This window comes from Boeremia exigua (assembly GCF_020726555.1).
Source record: "Boeremia exigua strain MPI-SDFR-AT-0100 chromosome Unknown C7974scaffold_8, whole genome shotgun sequence".
NCBI lineage: Eukaryota > Fungi > Ascomycota > Dothideomycetes > Pleosporales > Didymellaceae > Boeremia > Boeremia exigua.
Window position 1 is genome coordinate 537,610 of NW_025763525.1, and position 20,926 is coordinate 558,535.

General features: G+C 52.0%; 11 protein-coding genes across 11 annotated transcripts; 6 read left to right on the forward strand and 5 right to left on the reverse strand.

The window, feature by feature from the left end:
• Nucleotides 1–116: 116 nt before the first annotated feature.
• On the forward strand, nt 117–822 carry C7974DRAFT_397313 (ubiquitin-related domain-containing protein). The gene has a single exon (XM_046142179.1). The coding sequence runs from the start codon at nt 310–312 to the stop codon at nt 541–543; it is 234 nt and encodes a 77-aa protein (XP_045995278.1). The 5' UTR covers nt 117–309; the 3' UTR covers nt 544–822.
• C7974DRAFT_212742 (Mss4-like protein) lies at nt 586–1,863 on the reverse strand. The gene is made up of 2 exons (XM_046137002.1): nt 1,231–1,863; nt 586–1,180 (listed from the first exon to the last, which is right to left on the reverse strand). The coding sequence occupies exons 1-2, from the start codon at nt 1,398–1,400 to the stop codon at nt 790–792; spliced, it is 561 nt and encodes a 186-aa protein (XP_045995279.1). The 5' UTR covers nt 1,401–1,863; the 3' UTR covers nt 586–789.
• On the forward strand, nt 1,839–3,122 carry C7974DRAFT_212754 (mitosis protein DIM1-domain-containing protein). Its single transcript, XM_046137003.1, has one exon. It carries the CDS (start codon nt 2,327–2,329, stop codon nt 2,756–2,758), a length of 432 nt encoding a protein of 143 aa, XP_045995280.1. The 5' UTR covers nt 1,839–2,326; the 3' UTR covers nt 2,759–3,122.
• A 1-nt stretch (nt 3,123) lies between these two features.
• C7974DRAFT_212802 (ankyrin repeat-containing domain protein) lies at nt 3,124–5,955 on the reverse strand. Its single transcript, XM_046137004.1, has 5 exons — nt 5,822–5,955; nt 5,739–5,767; nt 5,482–5,686; nt 5,099–5,433; nt 3,124–5,043 (listed from the first exon to the last, which is right to left on the reverse strand). Exons 1-5 carry the CDS (start codon nt 5,828–5,830, stop codon nt 3,312–3,314), a joined length of 2,310 nt encoding a protein of 769 aa, XP_045995281.1. The 5' UTR covers nt 5,831–5,955; the 3' UTR covers nt 3,124–3,311.
• A 1,262-nt stretch (nt 5,956–7,217) lies between these two features.
• On the reverse strand, nt 7,218–8,552 carry C7974DRAFT_212739 (alpha/beta hydrolase). The gene has a single exon (XM_046137001.1). The coding sequence runs from the start codon at nt 8,234–8,236 to the stop codon at nt 7,331–7,333; it is 906 nt and encodes a 301-aa protein (XP_045995282.1). The 5' UTR covers nt 8,237–8,552; the 3' UTR covers nt 7,218–7,330.
• A 788-nt stretch (nt 8,553–9,340) lies between these two features.
• C7974DRAFT_314229 (PLC-like phosphodiesterase) lies at nt 9,341–10,480 on the forward strand (the record flags this gene model as incomplete). The annotated part of the gene is made up of 1 exon (XM_046138451.1): nt 9,341–10,480. The coding sequence occupies one exon, from the start codon at nt 9,341–9,343 to the stop codon at nt 10,478–10,480; it is 1,140 nt and encodes a 379-aa protein (XP_045995283.1).
• Nucleotides 10,481–11,895: 1,415 nt separating this feature from the next.
• On the reverse strand, nt 11,896–12,879 carry C7974DRAFT_315508 (Endonuclease/exonuclease/phosphatase; the record flags this gene model as incomplete). The annotated part of the gene is made up of 1 exon (XM_046138510.1): nt 11,896–12,879. The coding sequence occupies one exon, from the start codon at nt 12,877–12,879 to the stop codon at nt 11,896–11,898; it is 984 nt and encodes a 327-aa protein (XP_045995284.1).
• A 282-nt stretch (nt 12,880–13,161) lies between these two features.
• On the forward strand, nt 13,162–14,918 carry C7974DRAFT_212819 (actin family). The gene is made up of 4 exons (XM_046137005.1): nt 13,162–13,618; nt 13,689–14,141; nt 14,192–14,506; nt 14,562–14,918. The coding sequence occupies exons 1-4, from the start codon at nt 13,313–13,315 to the stop codon at nt 14,622–14,624; spliced, it is 1,137 nt and encodes a 378-aa protein (XP_045995285.1). The 5' UTR covers nt 13,162–13,312; the 3' UTR covers nt 14,625–14,918.
• Nucleotides 14,919–15,806: 888 nt separating this feature from the next.
• Nucleotides 15,807–16,849, forward strand: C7974DRAFT_212841 (uncharacterized protein). The gene is made up of 2 exons (XM_046137006.1): nt 15,807–16,082; nt 16,178–16,849. Exon 2 carries the CDS (start codon nt 16,201–16,203, stop codon nt 16,660–16,662), a length of 462 nt encoding a protein of 153 aa, XP_045995286.1. The 5' UTR covers nt 15,807–16,082; nt 16,178–16,200; the 3' UTR covers nt 16,663–16,849.
• Nucleotides 16,850–18,748: 1,899 nt separating this feature from the next.
• On the reverse strand, nt 18,749–19,273 carry C7974DRAFT_456680 (uncharacterized protein; the record flags this gene model as incomplete). The annotated part of the gene is made up of 1 exon (XM_046146024.1): nt 18,749–19,273. A coding segment is annotated over one exon (525 nt), but the record flags the coding sequence as incomplete, so codon positions are not given.
• Nucleotides 19,274–20,392: 1,119 nt separating this feature from the next.
• On the forward strand, nt 20,393–20,878 carry C7974DRAFT_414589 (uncharacterized protein; the record flags this gene model as incomplete). Its single annotated transcript, XM_046143810.1, has 2 exons — nt 20,393–20,671; nt 20,723–20,878. The coding sequence occupies 2 exons, from the start codon at nt 20,393–20,395 to the stop codon at nt 20,876–20,878; spliced, it is 435 nt and encodes a 144-aa protein (XP_045995288.1).
• Nucleotides 20,879–20,926: the final 48 nt, after the last annotated feature.

Sequence of the window (20,926 nt, forward strand, 5' to 3'; positions counted from 1 at the left end):
CGAGATGGTGACAGGCGGGACGACAGGAGAGGCGGCGACAGGCGAGACGACAGGCGCGACGGCGGGCGAGACGACAGAAGGGGCGGCGACAGGCGAGACGACAGGCGGGACGGCGACAGACGCGATGACCGGCGCAGCGACCGCTACGGTGGACGCGACGACAGGCGCGACGATAGGCGTGACGCAGGGCGAGACGACAGACGCGACGACCGCGACCGCGACCGCCGCGACCGCCGCCCCCGCCCCGACGCCCCCAGCGACAAACCCGCGAAACCCAAGTCCGCCGCCCCCGCCGCCCCCACAGAGCCCATGATCCTGATCACCGTCAACGACCGCCTGGGCACCAAGACCCAGGTCCCCTGTCTGCCGTCGGACCCTATCAAGCTGCTCAAAGCGATGGTGGCGGCGAAGATCGGACGCCCTGTTCATGAGATTATGCTGAAGAGGCAGGGGGAGCGGCCGTTTTTGGATAGTTTGAGTCTGGCGGATTATGCGATTGGGAATGGGGTGCAGATTGATTTGGAGTTGAACACTGGTGATTAGATGGACATGGAGGGCTGAAGAGGGAGGGCTGAAGAGGGTTGTGAAATGAGGGGGGTGTAGGGGGGTGGATTATGGATGCCTATGGATGTAAGAGATACCCAAAATCTGATTGCTTATCACTGCGTGTGGTGTCTGAGGTGATATATCAGAGTGCCGTGCATCTAGATCTATCCAGCACTACAACGCCACACTCGCCACGCTGGAGCCATCCACCTGCATCACCTCCTTCAACCCACAGTCTCACCCCTACGCCGTCCCCTTCGCCCCCGCCTCTCCCCCCGTCCCATCATGCTTACTCTTCCACGCCCCGCCCGCCGTATAATACGCGCCCTCAATCCGCTCCTGGACCGTCGGCGGCTGCACCCACGCACACCGGTCCTTGGCAAACGTCTCGACCCTGGGCTTGAACTTGGTCTCGTGCAGATGGAAGTCGTCGATCGTGCCAATGCGCGGAATACTGGCGTCCGGGTAGCCGGAGCTGCGGCGGTACAGCAGCGTGCCGCACACGCTGCAGAAGGTGTTTTCCATGTAGTTGCCCGTGGCGGTCGTCGAGTTTTGGCGGAACCTGGTTAGCTTGTCTTCGCCCCGCAGGTGCTTGAGGTGTGTGTTTAGGACTACGAAGTTGGAGGCGAACATGCTGGGGGCGTGTTAGAGGGTGCGGTGGAGGGGCGGGATGGGGGAGCGTGCCTGGCGGTGATCTTGCGGCAGTCGGTGCAGTTGCATATGAAGGTGTCGACGAGGCCGGGGGCTTCGGTGGGCACTTCGATTTGCACGGCGCCGCAGTAGCAGGTCGCCGTTGCGGTGCCATTTACGTCGCCGTGCGCGCCTTCGCTGGTGAGTGTGATGTTCTCGGACATGGCTGCTGGGGTGAGGTGGGCTTGGATGGAGTTCAGTCTGGACGCTGTAGGCGTTGTTAGAGACTGGATTGAGTGTTGCTTGAGGTGGTCGCAGCAATTTATAGAACTGGGTGAAGGCACACAAGGCCCGGTCTAGGGCACAAACGGTAACAGCAATGCAGAGAGACCGTGTACTTGCCCATCTCGTCGGCTCAAGGGATTCTGGATCAGTCGATTGTGCTCTGGGATTTGTCAATCGCTCCACGACGCAAGGCTTAGTACAGGAATAACGTCATGTTGTTTCGTCTGCATTTGAGTTGCTGTGTAAGTAAGCAGCGCTCTGACAAAGCCGGCGATAGTGGGGTAGCTTCTAATTCCCGAGCAGAGTCCACGGAAACAAGGATAGCAAGTGCAACAAGTGGATATACGCAGTACTAGAGATTAGTCGTTCTGCTATGATTAGTCGAATTCATTGAAAACATCCTTTCTTCCTGTCTTGCTGGCGACCTTGGGCGTCGCCAGTGCAAGCCAACTGTCGACACAAGCAGTTAGCCGGGATTGATCAGCGTGGGGGGTGGCTTTGTCAGTGTGAAGGAGGATCGCGGACAGCAGTTATCTTGCATGCTGAGTCCCTCGACTTTTATCGAGCAGATCTGGAGAACCTTGATGGTCAGCTAACAGTCTAAGACAGTAAGGGCTGTTGCTGGTGGTTCACAGTCCGGATAGAGGAGCGCTAGCAGGGGTCCATGGCGGGGCACGCGTCGGCGCCTGTGCGCGGCAGCCTTGCCGCAGAGCTTCAAGAATTTCTATGGTCTTCGACGAGCCAGTTTCTCAGACGTGCCCGACCTAAACCGCGAGCTCACTGAATACCACACTTGGTTCAAGACAAATACGGACGCCCCAGCGCACACATCCACTCCACCACACCCTACCCCTCACACACCGCAATGGGCTCCGTCGTCCTCCCCCACCTGCGCACAGGCTGGCACGTCGACCAAGCGATCCTCAGCGAAGAAGACCGACTCGTCGTGATCCGCTTCGGCCGCGACTCAGACTCCGACTGCATGCGCCAAGACGAAGTGCTCTACAAGATCGCCGACCGCGTGAAGAACTTCGCCGCGCTGTACGTGTGCGACCTCGACGAGGTGCCCGACTTCAAGGCCATGTACGAGCTGTACGACCCCTGCACCGTCATGTTCTTCTTCCGCAACAAGCACATGATGTGCGATTTCGGCACGGGTAATAATAATAAGCTCAACTGGGTGCTCGAGGATAAGCAGGAGTTGATTGATATTATTGAGACGGTGTATCGTGGGGCGAAGAAGGGGAGGGGCTTGGTGGTCAGTCCGAAGGATTATTCGACGAGGTATCGCTATTAGCGGGTACGCTGGGTGCGGGTTTTGGAAGAGGCGTTGAGGTACAGAGGCGCGGATTTCATCTTGGAGTTTACAATGCTACGGCATGGGCATCAGAGTGGCGTTTTAGGGACACGAGAGTGCAATGGCAGATTGACAAGCCACCTTCTACTTACGTTGAAATGAATCCTTGGTTCACGGCGAATGTTGAAAGGTTCGTTTCGTTTCATCATCGCACCGCATTTGTGAGGCTTTGATTGGAGCTGTACATGTGATTCTTGTTTCGCATGCAAGCTGGGTAATGGAGTACTCCTGGAGTTTGCGCAAGGGCAGTCGAGTAAACTTGCGTTGCCGGATGGTTCACCCTATTTAGCTGGAATTGCAGTTCTCGGAGACATGCTGGCATTGCAGTTGTCTTCGAGGACAGGCAAAGTGATGAAGATTGTGTAACTAATAAGTCTGCAACTCCTAACAAGGAAACGTCGCTAAGCGAGGGGCCATCCAACATGTCTGAATGAGTGACTGAGGAAGGCCTCTTGACATGCTAGTCCGGGTGCTGCTGGCGGACCCAGGATGATCAGAAAAGGTCTCTGACGTTCCATAGAACTAGCTCTTCGAGAGGTTCAGCACCTGCGTCGCGCAGCATACTGGTTATCGCTGGGTGGTAAGTTGCTGCTTCCAATGCGCTTCCATGATCTCCACCCTCTGCGTTGACGTCGGCCTTGTGGTCAAGAAGTATCTTGACTACCTGCTTGTGCCCCCAAAACGAAGCTGCCTGCAGCGCGTTGTTAAAGCCTTCACCCCGCGCATTGACGTCGGCCTTGTGGTCAAGAAGTATCTTGACTACCCGCTCGTGCCCAACTGATGAAGCTGCCTGCAGCGCGGTCCCATATCCTCCACCCTGTGCATTGACGTCGGCCATGTGGTCAAGAAGCATCTTGACTATCTGCTCGTGCCCAAATAATGAAGCTGCCTGCAGCGCGTTTGCGCGCTCTCCACCCTGCGCATTGACGTCGGCCTTGTGGTCAAGAAGCATCTTGACTATCTGCTTGTAGCCTCCGCATACAGCTGCCTGCAGCGCGTTGCCATATCTTCCACCCTGCGCATTGACGTTGGCCTTGTAGTCAAGAAGTATTCTAACTGTTTGCTCATAGCCTCCGTATGCAGCTGCCTGTAGCGCGTTGCTATATTCTCCACCCTCCGCATTGACGTCGGCCTTGTGATTAAGCAGTACCTTGACTATCTGCTCGTAGCCCTTGCGTGAGACTGCTTGTAGTGCGTTGCCATAGTATCCACCCTGTACGTTTACGTCTGCTTTGTTGTCGATCAATAACTGTACAGTATCTAGAGCCCCGTTGAGACACGCATAGTACAAGGGGCTACTTCCCGTACTATCAACTTCTTCGACACGACACCCAGCCTCTAAGAGTCGAACGACCGCTTCGTTGAGTCCTGCGGAGGCTGCCAAATGTAAAGCGTATGCTGGGATCGTTTGGCCGACCCACTTCTGCCTCACGGTGGGGATATTATATAGAATGGTGCTATAGACAACTGTACTGGAAGTCACTAAGAAGTCCATACTATTGAATCGATGTTCTGTAGAAGAATAGGCGTTTTCCTCCAGTAGCCTGACTTGCATGATTGCTGCAAGACTCTCGCCTTTTTGCCGTAAAAGCGTCTCCAGTTGGTCATTTACATCGACAGAGATTTTATCACATTTAGAAACGTGATAGTCGAAGCTGTGGTATGCATAATCGACAAACTCGTTCTCAACAAGTCTTTCGCAGAGGTCGGAAGGAGATTCTGCTGGACCATCGAATGCCACGAGTCGCATATATGTGAGACACGCTACGCTCAACCGTTTATGCATGTGGGTCGAGTCTAAAAGCTGCGCTCGTATGGTCTGTTGTGGTAGCCCTGGAACAGCTTTTGCCAGAAACTCCTGGACTGTGTAGTGAATCGGCCGAACCACGAGATCATTGATTTCCAGCAGGTTGCTACAAGCTTCGAGAATCACTTCAGTGGAGTCGATCTCAAGATCCTGTATGACAGTGCATTGCGAGTTGATTGCAAGCGCATATTGTAGTTCGTCAATGTAGAGAGGTCTCCGAGCGTAGACTATCCATGCTAGACAGCTGAGTGCCAAATCTCTCATGTACGAAGGCTGGGCTTCGATCCGCTCCAGAATATGCACGTAGGTATTTGGCAAGCCTTGGGGCAGTTCTTCTAGCGCGGCTTCAACCGCTCGATCTTTTCGGGCTTTGCTTGCTTGGCAGAGACTGTCAAGCTGAAGGTCGACCCAGAGAAACCTAAGCATACATCAGCCTTCGTGGACCTTCAAAACACCCTTTGCGAAACACTTACATCCCTTCTGCCTTCTCAACGAGTGTCTCAATGATGTAATCCTTGAGCCTATCGCTAGCAACATAAAGAGTCTTTCCATGCTCTCCAGCCATAAGCTTTTCAACCCGACTGCGGGCAAAGACTTCAATATCTGCAGTAATTTCCGCGACCCGGATGTGAATTGTAGGAATGCACATGTCCCCAAAGGCTTTGGCGATATCCATTTCGTATCGACTGGTGACGAACACTTTGACCTGGCAACCGGACTGTATCGTCACGATACCAGTGATAAATCCGATGATATTTCCACGCTCCTGTTCTGGGCACTCGTCAAGGGCATCGAACACCACGTACACCTGAGGTGTGTTCTCAACGAGAGACATGAATCTTTCCTGGGTGCCTACCAAAGACGGAGACAAAGCGTCACGCTTGGTCTGGAGCAGGTCGATCGGCAGCCGGTCTTTCCTCCTGCAAAGTTGTTGGATCAAAGCAGCTACGATCAAATGAAGGTCTTTCAGCCGCGTGTCTCGATAGTTGTAGTATGCAAAGCAGAGGCTGGTGTCTTTTCGTAATACTGTCCTAGTTGTTATGTCTTCGATGACACTGGACCTAGACTGCGAATTAGAACGAGAATGCAGTGCCGGTCGGATTGCTTTCTCACTTACGCAAGCACAGATTTGCCCATCCCAGCTGCAATATTGTCAGCGGTTTACTTCTTTCCAGTCAGAACGAAGCATTGCTTACGTTTTCCATGACACCACAGAAGAGATGAAGATGGACTATTGAACCATTCCTGATATTTTGGTTCGTTCAACAGCCAGTTGCACGTCTTTTCGTGCTTCTTTGCGAATGTGTCCTGGTGAGTTTTCTCAAAATCAATGCTTGACACCCAATCGAGGAACGCAGATTTCTCTTTCCCTGTAAGCATGTCAAGATCAAAGCCATGCGAAATAATTGGAGTTGACGATCATACTTTCTTCTTCACATTGTCTCGCTTTCTCTGACTCCCTGGCAAAGTCGAAGTGCAACGACTGGACAGAGTGTAGCAGTACGTGAAGATGGTGCTGCAGGTCTCCCTTGATGGTGCTGAATTCCGACTCAAACGTCTCCCAATGACTTTGCATGAAAGTTCTAAGGGATGTCCACCTTCGCTTGTCACCGTTGGCGTCGATGAACACGCGTCGTGCCTTCCAGCCAAAGTTGAGAACATTGGCGTAGGCATTGACTAACGTCTTCTCTACAATCTCGATGTCTGCTGCCTTTGCGTACTCGGCTAGAGGGTCTAAATAGTCTTCGAATGTACAGATCATGTCAGTCAGCTTGCTGAAGTACATTGTAAAATTCAAGGCCAGGTCAATGACGACCCTGACGGAGCCAACTACGAGAGACGATATTTCAGGACTCGCCTGGATGCCAATAGCGACGCCCCTCATGAATCTATTAAGCAGACTCAGGGACTTGGAAAGTCGCTCAGCGTGCGGTCTGAAGGATGAGTCCTTTTTGTGCGCCTCGTCGTAACTTTTTACGCGGGAGAGCAAGGTTTTCTCGTCGATCATTTCTGATGCCTGTAGAAATGCTGCTTTCTCGGCCGCCGGAAGTTCCTCCAATGTCTTTGCTAAGGCTTTTTCTAGAATCAATGTATTTGGTGGCGCTGCCGCCGACAAAGATACAGGCGGGTATAGCTGGGGTGAAGCCTGAGAAGACATCTGCTGTGTAGGCGGTAGAGGCGTCGTTGCCACCGACAAACTTGAGCTCGATATAGGCAGACATGGCAACGGCGGTGGAAGGGGAGCATGGGGACACGTCTGCTGCGTCGGCGGCGGAGGAGTTGTGTTAATCGAGACCGTATTTGTACTATTTGAGGTGAAGAGTGCGCGTAGACGGTCTCGTTTCCCCATTGCTAATTGATACCGTAGGTCTGGTGTTGGTCATCTTTCGCGTAGGTCTACAATATTGCGGGGTGGGAACAGAGCTCGGCTGACTGCTGCGCCTCTTTGCATCGTCGGACCCACATGTAGCAGCATTGCCACGTTAAAACGGAATCGGCTCTACTTTATATCCAATGGAGGGCCCGCGGGGTTTGATACCATAAAAGGTACGAAAAAGGTAGCACCTCTTCTTGCACTTAAATGCATCACCGGAAAAGCTTCACGCTTCACATTACGGTGTAGCATTCGCTTCGGCATCCTTCCAATTTGCGACCAAACATATCGCTCCCAAGCAGAGAAGAACCAGATAGATTGGCTGTAAAGATTACGCAGCGTGCTTCTTGATCATATCCAGGACCGCTTGGTTGACCTCCTTCGGGTTTGTTGCGTTCAGGTAATGCGCACCACCATCCAGAATGCTCAACCTCTTATCCTTACTTCCCGTAAAGAGCTCAATTTGCTCATGCTGCACCTGACAGCCATACGGTACATCTTCTGTTCCCTGCAGCCAGTACACAGGGCAAGTGATATCGCCCAAACGCAATGTCAGCGAGTCACGCGAAATCAAGCACAGGACAGCCATCCTCGCCTTCTTCCTGCCCTCATCACCCGCATAAGTCTCCTTCATTACCTTGACCCAGAAACTCGTCGACTGATCTGTGGCGTGCGATCCAAAGCCAAGGCTGGCAACCATGCCGCACCACTGATCGTCGATCTCGAAGTTTGGGGTGACATCAGCACTCGTCCAGTTTTGCACGAACGGAGTGAGTAGCGGTACAGGATTCCAACAGCCCTTCTCTCGCGTCTCAGGAGTCTCAGCATCCATACTAGTCCCCAATGGCAGGAGACCAAGAACACGCTCAGGCGCGAGCAGTGCCATGCGGACGACCATCCACCCACCCTGGCTTGTGCCAAGAATAAATGCCTTCTCAATCTTCAAAGCGGTCATGACTTCCAGAGCAACAATTGCGGTGTCCCAGTACGTGAAGTGGCTGGCCTTCGTAGGGAAGCTAGTGGATCCGTGACCAAGGGGCTCGATGGCCAGGATGTTCATAACGTTGGTGAGATTTGTGTCATAGAATTGGGCATCGAAAAGTGCGGTCGTCATGCACATCGAGTTCAAGCAGACCAGAGTGGGTTTGGATGGGTCAACGGCATTATTGGTGAGGCGATAGCCGACCTGAAGGTTGCCGAGGTGGGTAACGGTGATTGGGATCGTTGATGATGGCATTGCTACTTTTCGGGAGCATATGCGTAGATAGGTTGTCTGGACTGAGGAGAAAAAGTCTTACAAAGATCACGTCGCTTGGTCTTCAGGCGACCCAAGACAACTGAGCCGTGTGGAGCTCGCGCACCGGTAGCCGAAAAGCGGGCATCCTGGTAGCCGGTCACATGTCTCTGTCGGTCAGTCTGAGGCGCATATCCATCAGTGAAGGTATTCTCGATCTTTCACGACGTAGATGCACAAAGCTTTGCCCAGGATGTAGGGCCCTGCATAAGTGACGTTGGTTGTCGGCATGTAGGATTGTAAAGAGCAGCGAAGCTTCAGGGTGGGGCAGATGAGGAGCTTGGACGAACCCCACAGCCGCATTGCACCGTTAAGGCCGCACGTCAATCACTAATCGTCCTCAGACTCCTCCCATACAGTTTTCTGTTGAGATACTTAATCCAGTTTCCACTTCGCTCTCCCTGGCCATTCTACGGTACCAGCTTGCATACTGATAGACGGAAGTAGCTCCCATAGCTTCGACCGGCAAGTTCGCACGTGGCGCTTCCATTGGTTCGGTACTACTCGTATCAGTAACTACCAACCACCCCAACGCTCAATCTCCGCAATCGCGGCGCCGGCTCTCTGCCAACGCTTACTCTGCAGCTCAAGACGGCTAAGAACCTGGAACGACTCTCTTGAACTAGACAAGAATCGCTTAAGCTTCGTGTTCATGACGTTGACAGCGCCGAAGCATCCCTAAGCGTTCATCCTTCACCCTGGCGCGTGGGATCATTGCTTGGCCCTCGTGCATCCGGTATCTGCAGCGTTGATGGAGCGCCATTCCCATACAGGCTCCGAGTGCTCGGCAGAGCTCTAGTATAAGATGCAGGTTCTTCGCCCCAGAAGCTGTGCGGGCTTCCAGGCAATTTCTTCACAAGCAATAGCTCCAAGCATCTCTGGGTAGCAATGAACTCCCTCTTGACCCTCGCTTTAGCGGCTGTGGCTGTTGCTGCTCCCACCAGCAGTTCTTACCCCGGCGGTCACAATGGCTATCCTGGTCACACCAGCAAGGATGACCACTACCTCGTCTCATTGGGTCCTCGCCCCTACTACATCATCAACAACATGACCGAAGGTCCACTGAAGCAGAAGCTTCAGTCATGTGAGAACAAACCAGTCACTATCAATCAGTTCTCGATCGGTCACCGTGGCGGCGGCACACTTCAGATCCCCGAAGAAACCAAGCAATCTCAAGACGCGGGAGCTCGGATGGGTGCTGGTGTCCTGGAGTGTGATGTATCATTCACTGGCGATCGTGGGCTTGTATGTCGCCACTCGCTCTGCGACCTACATACCACCACCGATATCCTTCTTCACCCTGAATTGGCGAGCAAGTGCACAAAACCCTTCACCCCTGCAAATGGAACATCCCCCGCCAGTGCCCTTTGCTGCACTTCAGATATTACTATCGCTGAGTTCGGCACTCTCTGCGGCAAGCAGGATGGCTTTAATGCGTCCGCCCTCACGCCTCAGGACTACCAATTCGGCACTCCAACTTGGCGAACAGAACTTTACGATACCTGCGGCAAGGTGCTGACGTTAAACGAGTACATCGACCTCGTCAATGACTACCCCGGTTATCGCAACTTCACACCGGAACTGAAAACGCCTCCAGCAGAGGTTCCCATGCCTTTCAATGGCTACACTCAGCAACAATACGCTCAGGACATGGTTGATGCTTTCCGCAACAAGTCCATTGATTTCAGCCGCATTTGGCCTCAATCATTCACCTACGACGACATTGTATTCTGGCTCAATTATGACCACGACTTCGGCAAGCAAGCCGTTTATCTCGTCGAGTACGACACACCCGAAGACATCGCGGCCGGTACTGCTAACCTTACCGTTGCCAAAGCCGCTGGTGTCAACATCATCAGCCCCTCTCTGCCTATGTTGCTCACCGTCGGCGAAAACAAAACGATCGTGCCTTCTGCGTATGCCGAAGCTGTCAAGGCTGCTGGTTTCGACATCATTGCCTGGACGTATGAGCGCTCGGGGCCTCTATCAACGGTCAAGAGCCGTGGTGAGTACTACTTCGGATCTATTGCGAATGTCACGTACTTCGATGGGCAGTACTACGATATCCTCGATGTGCTTGTGAACCAGGTTGGGATCAAGGGTCTATTCAGTGATTGGTCGTCTACGGTGACGTACTTTGCTAATTGCTTTGGACTTAAGGGACCTATTGGCGGTAGCTACACATAAACTGGACGCTGCTGGTAACAACTAAAAAATATCACGATCTATGGATCCTACAATGAAAACGTTTCAAAAGCATCATGCTACAGTGGATAAAAGGTTCTGACGATGTGGCAAGCACTGACACTGTCACGATTACGATTGGACTGCATGTATTGGTGATGCAAGCCCAATTGCTCTGCTCATCATTTAACAAACAGGTACAAAGCTAAACAATCACAACAAAAACCTGTTGATATCATCCCGAGAAAGCGCATACAGAATGCAAGACTTTAGATACCCTTCTCTATGACCAACTCGAGAAGGACGGTACTCCGAAGCTTCATCTTTATAACAACAACGAGGGATCACTGTAAGACGAGTCTGTTAGTCATTGTCTTGAACCCAGTCAACGCTTGTTCGAGTTTCCTATCGTGACATCAGGTCAGACTTATGTTGGTGTAATTCAAGTCCTGCTGAAGCCCTGCGACTACTTGCTTACCAACAATTACAAACGGCCCCCTCGCCGGGCTTACAGAGACAACTTGATCTTCGTTGGCGGAGTGGGTAAAAAATGACGTTCTCGATCGTACCGGCCTACCTGATACTAATCGGTGGTCCAGATTACTCATAATAATATGACGAGCAACTAGTTCAGGACTGCAAACGAACACTTCCTTGGATAACAAGGTCAAGTAGAGAAGTAAACCATATATCCCAAGTACAGCTATGATCACCACAGCACATGAAAGGCAGGATGTTATGTACTGCAAGACGTCTATGTCAAGTGTGTTGTTCAGAACTTGTTTCCTATTCTTATGATTCAAGACTTATACAAAGAAATCCACCTCTACTCGCTCTTTATGTACATTTCTGTCTTTCATAAGATAATCAGAATAAGTAGAGTGTAGCAACGTAGTCCTCAAATTGGTCTCCATTTGTTCTGATTGGGGCTCACCCACGAGCTAGTTCTATCTGCGAACAACTATGATGTAGCCTTCAAATGCTTTCGGGTGATGGAGTCAATCACGGATAGGGCCATCGGCCTAATGTTTGAAATAGGAAGAAGCAATGTCCTCATATCTATACGTTCGTCACTATCTCATTCTAGCACCGATCTTGTTCTAAGCCACAAGGCGAGTCAATGCGCATTCATTGTTCTGCTGAACGCGTACTGCGCAATCTCTCTAGTCAGTAGATCCTTAAGATGCCAGAGGTCAGATTCGAGAAATCCTGACTTGGTTCATTACAGGGTCCTCGCTCGGATGATGGTGAACACGCTGTGACTTGCTGTCTCCAAGATGCTTTCATGCCAAAAGTTGCAGTCGTGGGTATGATAGATACCCGTCTTCATCGTCGCATGTGTTTCTGACCACAGCTTACGGGCGACCTTGCGCGTTAAATTGTGCGGCCTGATCGCCCACATCGCATGATTTTCATGATTACTCCTCTTCTTTGCCCCTACCTACCGTCCTCAAAACCCAATCATTACTGATCTCAAAGTCTCCCATGATCCCATAATGATCGCTGACCCACTCTTCGTCGCCAGCCTCTTTGATACCAACTCCTATCTTGTCAAAAGACTTGGCACGCACATCGCCACAGAACCAAATCTTATCCAGACGACTACACCCAAACCTTTCTCTCATCTGAGCAGGCACTTGATATCCCCATGTGTACCCCTCATCACTGTCTTCTTTGCCTCCAAGAGACAAGAACGCATCTTGAAGCTTGTTATCGGTGTGCAGCGTCCTATCAAAAGGCTCGATGGCGTTGAAATCGCCAGCCACGAGAGCACATGCAACCTTGGATGCGTGGAGGTATTCAGAAACGGTAGAGAGCTGATGAGGGCGGATTGGTGGATCAGCAACGAGAGATTCGAGGTGTACATTACAAAGACGCAACACCTCCGACGAGGTTTCAGCGGAGGAAGATTGCCTGCTAAGAGCGATGTCGACGAACAAACCATCACGACCATACTTGCTGCGAAATGGTACACGAAAGACACCAGCAATACTTAGGCGAGCATCCACGAGAGTTGTCGTTCCGTAGTATGGTGTCGGCCATGATATTGTTTGCTTGTCGGTGATGTTGAAGCGATCCTGTATCCATGGCGAAGACGTGATGAGGTCGAGATCACGGGATGTCATCTCTTGTAGGAAGATTACGACAGCAATCCCTGGTGGCGTCGAGGTTACGAGCGTTTCGAGATGTTGTAGAGCGGCAGTCATGCGTTCATTACCAAGGGGAATCTGCATGTCGATGTTCCATGACATCAGACGAATAGCCTCAGGATCGACAGGGGCTTTGGGTGCTGTGGAGGGTAGGTTGTGACTCGAGGATGGAGGTATCCATTGTTGGTCTGAGTTGTAGGTGAAGTGTGTTTGAAACTTTGGCTGGCTTGGTGGCTCCTTGGAGGTCGACATGCTGCGACTCGAACTGGTGACGGAAGAGTACAGCAACGAACGTGCTTTATTTAAACACCGGTGCGGGGTCCATCGCACCATTTCATGCGTGGTTGCAGGGTGTGAGAGCTTACATCTGTAGCATGAACAGTACCTGCTGTGCACCGCCTTCACGTATCAGCGTTTGTATGATTAGCTTCAGGCATGAGAGCAGTCCTCAATTCTAACATGAGTAGATCTGGGGACACGTTGCACGTGACGACCGATTAGCGTAGGTGGACCCTGGTCAACAATTCGCGAGCCGTGTTGTGGCAGTCGCGACTTGCGCAAGCTACGACATCGAATGCTTTCACGATCATAACGTACACGAACCCCACGACTATCCCCGACAGCCTTTGCGCTATCATTTTCTCATCGCCGGCGTCAATCTTCGCTTATCTCGACACTACCCGCGATGGGCTCACGACTCCATAATGCGCCAATTGTTATCGACAATGGCAGTGGAACAATAAGAGCTGGATTTGCGGGAGAAGACGTGCCAAAGATTTTCTTCCCTTCATATGTTGGGCGGCCAAAGCATGTACGGACAATGGCAGGAGCACTGGAGGGCGAAGTATGGGTGGGGAACCAAGCAAAAGAGTACAAGGGGCTATGCAAGCTCAACTACCCATTGGAGCATGGTATTGTCACGGATTGGGATGATATGGAACGGATATGGCAGTACGTCTACAACCAGGGCTTGGGGACGGTCAGCGAGGATGTAAGTGAGCATATGGCACAGACGAAGCACATGGTGGGGTAACCCTGGCTGACTATCAATTGCTCTGCAGCATCCAGTACTTCTCACAGAACCGCCGCTAAACCCACGAGAAAACCGCGACGTCGCCGCCCAGATCTTGTTCGAGACTTTCAATGTCCCCGCGTTATACAGCTCTGTGCAGGCCGTCCTTTCACTATACGCCTCAGGGAAAACAACGGGACTCGTTCTCGATTCCGGCGATGGTGTGTCGCATGCTGTACCGGTCTTCCAAGGGTTTTCTATACCGAACAGCATCAGGAGAATAGATGTGGCTGGAAGGGATGTGACGGAGCAACTACAATTGCAGCTACGTAAGGGAGGGCACGTCTTCCATACAAGCGCAGAGAAGGAGATAGTCAAGTCTATCAAAGAGGCAACAAGTTATGTGGCGCTCGACATCGCTAAAGAAGAGAAGGAGTGGTCCGGCAGCAGGTCAGAAGGCAAAAGCATCGACTACCTCCTGCCCGACGGACAGAAGCTGAAGGTAAGGCGACTACGCTGGATCACAATTGGCCGCATGCTGATCATCTCTAGGTTGGTGCAGAACGCTTTCGCGCGCCCGAGATTCTCTTCAATCCGGAACTCATTGGACTTGAGTATCCTGGTGTGCACCAGATTGTCGTGGAGGCGATTCAGAGGACAGACATGGACCTACGGAAGTCGCTCTATGGCAACATCGTGCTCTCTGGTGGCTCTACATTGACGAAAGGATTCGGTAATAGGCTACTCCACGAAGTCCAGAGACTAGCGGTGAAGGACATGAGGATCAAGATTCTCGCACCACCAGAGCGTATTTACACCACGTGGACTGGCGGAAGCATTCTCGCTGGCCTGAGTACTTTCAAGAAGGTATGTTCCTGACTCTTGAGCAAGGGGTATGAGGTTAGACTGACACGTGTTGCAGATGTGGGTCGAGAAAGACGAATGGCAGGAGAATCCGGACATCATTCATACCAAATTCGCCTAGACGATGCGTTGAGACCTCGGTCGCAGACAAACCAGTGTCGCGACTCCGCGTCCCCACAGCACCCGCCTCCGCAAATGGCTTACGGTTCGAGGAAGGCGGCATTACGCTTGTGCCGCCGGGGTGTTAGTCATAGGAATCCGGTCTGCAGAACCGACGTCCAAAGAACATCACAGGGCCCTGCACACCTGGCGTCGCCCGGATCAACCTGCCAGCCGCATTGGGACGGGAGTGCTACCGTAGTGTGTTTCCCCGCGTTTGCCAGCGAGTTTCCAATTTGGGCGTGTTTCTGTTACTTAACCCTGACATGAGCGTTGCATGGGTTTGAGGGGTTTGCGACGAAGTGATGCATCATACATGGCGTTTGTGTGAGCGCAACGGGATACCCATATGATTTTGAGATTGAGTCAATACATAGATGCGAATAGCCAAGCTCATAATGGCAGGTGGCAGGTGCTGCAAACTCAAGGTGTCGGGAGCTGCAACGCTTGTCTGGTCGGCCAGATCGCAAACGCCAAGTATCGTGAACTCTTGTCCGCTATGGTGTGACTTGTTTAGCCATGTGCGACCGCAATTGCACAAAATTGCGCAATGACAGACTGCCGCGTCGACGATCTGGCCGGAGCGCCTCAGCGCGACTCACAAGGGGCAGATGAGCACACCGCTGAGTCGCTGACGGCGAGTGTGCGCGTTGTCCTTGTCTCGTGGCCAGTACCTGCGCATGGCCTACGCCTGAAGCTGTCTGGACTACCGGAACTCACGATGCTCAGCGTCATGTGCGACGGTCTGTCCGGGGGAAGCTTGGGCAGAGCTGGAAAGGAAATTGCGCGTTCTGGAAGCTGCGGCAAGGCTGTCGTCAGGGGACATGCGCGAAAAACATCGTGAATCACGATCGTGAGCTTCAGATTTTGCATCCGGCCCCCCTCCGGACAGGCACCGCGAGGCGATGACGGCGGCTGTGCGGGAAGGAAAACTCTGCCGCCTCCACACTCCGCCAGGTTGCGACGGGCGATGCCTCATCACTACGCACGGCTTTCAAGCCATGGCGTCTTCGCCGTGTTCCTGGTCTGGTAAAATTCTGCAGTGGTTTGGAAGTTTTCCATTACCCCCGTGAAATAATTTCATTGGTCCGCCTAGTGTCAGGTGCACTTCAAACAAGGCGCGCTCGAGCTATTACGCTATCGAATGCAAAGGCCAAGGTGGTTTCGACGCCTTTCGCTGAGCACCGATGGCGACCGTGCTGCTTTGTTTGCGTGTGCGTGGCCCGCATGATCGAGACACTGCCGTTAACTGCAAAGTGCTGGTCTATTTCCAAGCATGGTGGTGCTTGTGCAATGCAGTTGCATTTGGATTCGTGGGTCAGAGAATTTCGACAGCCCCTTGCGTGAGCACCTGAGCTGCCACCCATATAAGAGAGTTACCCCAGCGCCTCGTCTGCCCATCACTTGACGATCCATCAAAGTACTACACATCAGCCTTACCCAGACTCGATTTCTAAAGAGCCCTACAATTGCCTTTCGAAATCACTCGTACAAGCAAACCAACATCGCCACCAGACATCGACTTACCAATCAACAAAATGGTCAACTTCCACATCACCGAGCCTCACCCTTCCGCCAAGTCTTACATGTACTCTGGCCGTGGAGGTGCCGGCAACGTTACTCGCATCAAGGCTGCTGAGATCACCGACGGCCGCACAGCAACTGGCCCAGCATCTCGCGTCAAGCTCACTCCTCCTCCCACCACTGGATACTTTGCCTCCGGGCGTGGAGGTGCCGGCAACATGCGCACCCACAAGGAGCGCGCTATGTTCAGCTTCGACGAGGAACTCGAGCAGCAGGAGCGCCTTCGCAGCCAGCAAGCCCCCGTCTACCACATTGGCCGTGGCGGTGCCGGAAACCTGGTCGACGAGATGAAGCCAAAGAGTCAGCGCCAGAACTCCGCATCCTCAAGCAGCTCTGTCGAGAGCGAGAAGGATGGCGTTCGCAGGAGCCTGGAGAGGTGGGGCAGCCGCCTGTCTCGCAGGGTGTCAAACTACTAGACACTTGCTCTTCTCTTCACTTCGCTACTTCTATTACGGCAGTCGACATCCGGTTGAGGGCTGGTCCTGATTCCCTCCCCCGTCTACTACCCAACTTCATCTCCACACCACATTGAAGCATTCAGCACGGCGTTTCGGACCATTGTATCAACATCACCAAAAAGTTCCATTATCATTTACACACAACCAACGAGTCGGGATGGGTCTAAGCAAAAGCTTGAACCCTGATTACCTTCTTGGAAGAGGGCCACATTTTCTGTTTTTCACAACCAGCGGCGAAGGATATACCCCAAGTGCCGGCGAGGGCTAAGGACAGAGAGTCCATGTAGGGTCAAAAGACCACATCAATGAAATCATTCAAACACTTTACACTATGATTCTTTCTACGCTGTGCAAATGTGACATCCTAAATGCCGTCATGACTATGTCGCATTCTGTCAGCTTGACAGCACCCCTGACCCAAAGCCTTGACGCTGGACTCCCCCATGTCCCGTCAAGTGACGTTCCCCGACGGACTTGGCGTGCATCGCTAACTTCCCCGGATTTCCTTGACCGGATTTGCATCGTTCCAGCGTGCTTGGCTCGAAGATCCGGTGCTGCTTTAGCGCGCTCGGCGGCCTCCGAGATCCTGAGACGCCTTAGCGCTGGGAAGTGAAGATCTTTGGGGTCGAGAAGCGAGGCTGCAGCTTTGAGGAGAAAGGGGGTCCAGCCACAAGTGCGAGGCGGGATGGTCTGTGAGAGGGGAGATTTTTCTGGTCATGACTGTGAGGCCTGTGAGGCCTGCAGCGTTTAGGGCGTGTACAGTGTATTCGCACCTAATTTTCAAGTTTTTGTCTTTGCACGTCAATGCACCGTACGATTCGGTTCAACTCAGCGATTTGAATCACTGTGGATCTATGATTCAAGAGCATTGTGGGTACCGGATTCGAAAGCATCGCAGGTTTGTGCTGCTCTGAGCTAGAACCAAAGTGGTGTGGTAGGAAAAGTCTGACAGCACGGGAGTTCTATCAGCTCAGACTTCACACCTTACTCACCATTTCCCATTGTGTGAAATCGCCGCCACAACGTTGCCTTTTGAGATTTCTGTAGGTTTAGTGTGCACACGACATGTCTCTCTGGTAAGTATGGTTCAGCAAGGCCGTGGTCTTGTTTGTGCCTGTTGCATTGCACGCAGTTTACAGAGATCTGTTTTATGCATTCGCTCGTTACTACCTGTCATCTTCCGTCTCAGTCAAATCCTGCATCTCATATCTTCTCAATTGATGCTTTCTCCATTTTTCTCACATCTGCAAGAGCTTTGTTTGGAGGTTGGACGCCTTGGCTGAGTGTCTGACCGTTACCGACCGGGTAATGGACTCATTTGAGAGGACATTCTGCATTTTGATCTCATGTCGTTACGTCCAAAGCTCAAGCTATGGGTGTAGTGACGCAATGAGGCCATACACGTCCCAAGACATACGCCTCAAGCTTGGTTTGCCGTACGCAGGTCGCTATACGCCGATATAGCTGTCTGTCAAAGCCGTATTTCCTTTCACTGGTCTGTTGCAAGGTATATTTGCAGCGAAAGGCAAGCACAACATCTGCAGATGTTTGTTCGACTGTAGTGGTCTTCGTCTTGCATCTCTCGCGGAGCTTCGTTTGCGTCTCACCTGTCGCCGCCCCACATGATGGAAGGTTAGCGCCAGCCGTGAAGGTGACAGAGAGTAATTGCAATACCCCCACTGTCACCAGCCGATGCATTTGACCTGCCCTCATTGCGCTGTTCAATTATATGAGAACACGAGTTGTATGAGCTATGTAATTGTAATATTCTTGAGTTTTCTATCAGTAAGTCCTCCCCTGCCCTGATTGATACTTATGCAAAGGTCGACGGCGTCCTCGATCCGAGCGCGCCTACGCAAAACATGCTCACCTTCGCCATGCTCTTCCAACTCGAGCCCAACACATTTCACGTGATCAACCATGGGCAGAGTATGCGTATGCGTTGTCCACTGCAATACCTGACCCGCATTCGCGCGATGAAAGATTGTGAGAATGTCGACCTCGCCATTCAAGCTACGTGTGACTTCATGTTGCCCTGCGGTAGCGAGGAGCTTCGCCAGGTAGCCGCAGATAAGGCAAGGAAGGCTAAGAAGAAGACCAGAGGCCCACGCAGCAAGACAAAGCGCAAATATACTACCTGTATTGAGGCACAAAGCACCTTTGAGGAGGCATTCAGTACTCCAAGCTTCACGATTGACAGCTGTCGAATAGAAAGAGCCATCAAAGACGGCCACTCATGAACGCCCTCATTGCCCCTGTGCCCGGAGTATACTGGAGCACTAGCAACGTAATACACGTCGACGCCGTTGCTATCGATGAAATTTCTCGTGTCACCACGGACATGGGACGCCTCGACTGCGGTGATGACTTCGTCAAGTCGATTGAAGCTGATGAAGAGTACGAGGGTGCGGAGTTGCTTCGCGCATTTGATTCCGATATGATCAAGTACAAGCGCGGAAGCGTTGACTTCAGCGAGGGTGATCAGGTGTTCTTCGAGGACGGCGTGGAGATCTTCAACATGCCCGCACAGATATTCGATGAGGACGAAGATGAAAAGATGAAAATGTAGCTATTATGATATCGTTTCCACTGTGGACAGGATAGTCGAAGACTCGTTGTAGCCTCGATACAGCTCCTCCACAGGCACTACCTTCAAACCAAACGCGATGCCAAAGGTCTTCTAGATTCCCCGAAACATCTGTTGCAACTCAGGAGGTAGCATTTGGCCCTATTCTTACGCCACGTCATCATATTCAGCGCACGGGTTTCCAATAAAGACCTCCTACAAACAAGAGATGGAATCCCTCCACAAAACATGAAGAGAGAGATATGTATTTTGGGCTTACAAAAGACATTACCCGTTCGGCACAGGTGAACTGCACAAACACGGCCACAGCAAGATTACCTATGACTGGTACACGTAGAGACCTGAACTCAAAATATCCGCACAGAGCTCTGCCACTACCCTCTGCAATCAACTCTTCTCACCTCCGATTATGCAGCCAGCGCAAGGATCTATGAGCTGCTAAGATGTCATTCGTTTCTTCCCGAGAAACGTTCGAGGCTCGTTGTGGTCGCTCTTGCACGAGCAGCAGACCATAGCTGCCTCCAGACATTGAGTTCGAGTTGCCACTGCCGTGAAGTCAGGTTAGTGAAGTCACAGCACGTTAACATGCAGCGTACGATTGCCAGATGTGGATGTTCCCAAAAGGGTTGTCTCAACCACGGTTCAGCTCATCGTCCACATCACCACACACCGAAATTAGCAAAGAAAGTATTATGACCCACATCTAGCCCAAATTTGGGGTCGTGTTGCACCACTCACACAGATTGGTGAGTCTATCGTGACACTGCGACCTAAGTCGCGCAGTGGTCTGTCTCCACGGTTGTGCAGTGCAACGCTGCGCAATATGTCATGACAAACAGGCGTTGACAGAGTACGCAGCTACGAGCCCCTGTCGCGGGTGGTACTCACATTTGCACTCGCCTTTCGTGGCTATTCACAACCTTCGCCTTCCGTCCTTGTTCACAACCCTCGCCTTCAGTCACTGTTCACAACTCAGACACAAAATCTGGCATCTTGAGCCAACTGGCATAATCACGACGGCCCTGTGCATCAGCTCCGTCTTTAAAAGATACATTCAAAGTCTGCAGGCTCTAAACTGGAGATACCGTCCGCATCTTCACGATGGGCTGGATATCTCGTTACGGCAAACGGCAGAACGACCTCGCTCCGCCTACACCGCAACCCATTCGCTTCAAGCATATCGTTGTCGGCCTCATCTTGCTCCTAATTTTCGGCGGAGGCATTGCGTGCTTCCCTCTGACACTCATCTACGTACCAAAACCTCAACTCACGGAGTACATGCCAAAGGGAATCTACTGTGCGATATGCGAGGAGATTTGGCTACACAATCGCGATTTGTTCAATCGCGAGGACATGTTCTGCTATGGGCCGCCTGTCTATGTAAGTGCAGATACAGATAAAGATACAGATAGGGGTGCTGACAAGATCTAGGACCGCCCGACTAGTAAAGATGATGAGGTTATGTTCAGTGGGGAGAAGAGGTGTTGGGCGTTGAAAAAGTGGCATGACCGTTGGATGCGTCCCATTCAGGTCACGGATGAGGAAACGAAGAAATGGAACAGGATTAGAGGTGGATCTTGGCCTTGAATGTTGGTGATCTTCTGTGTTAGCTTTAAACCCTCAAATCCATAGAGC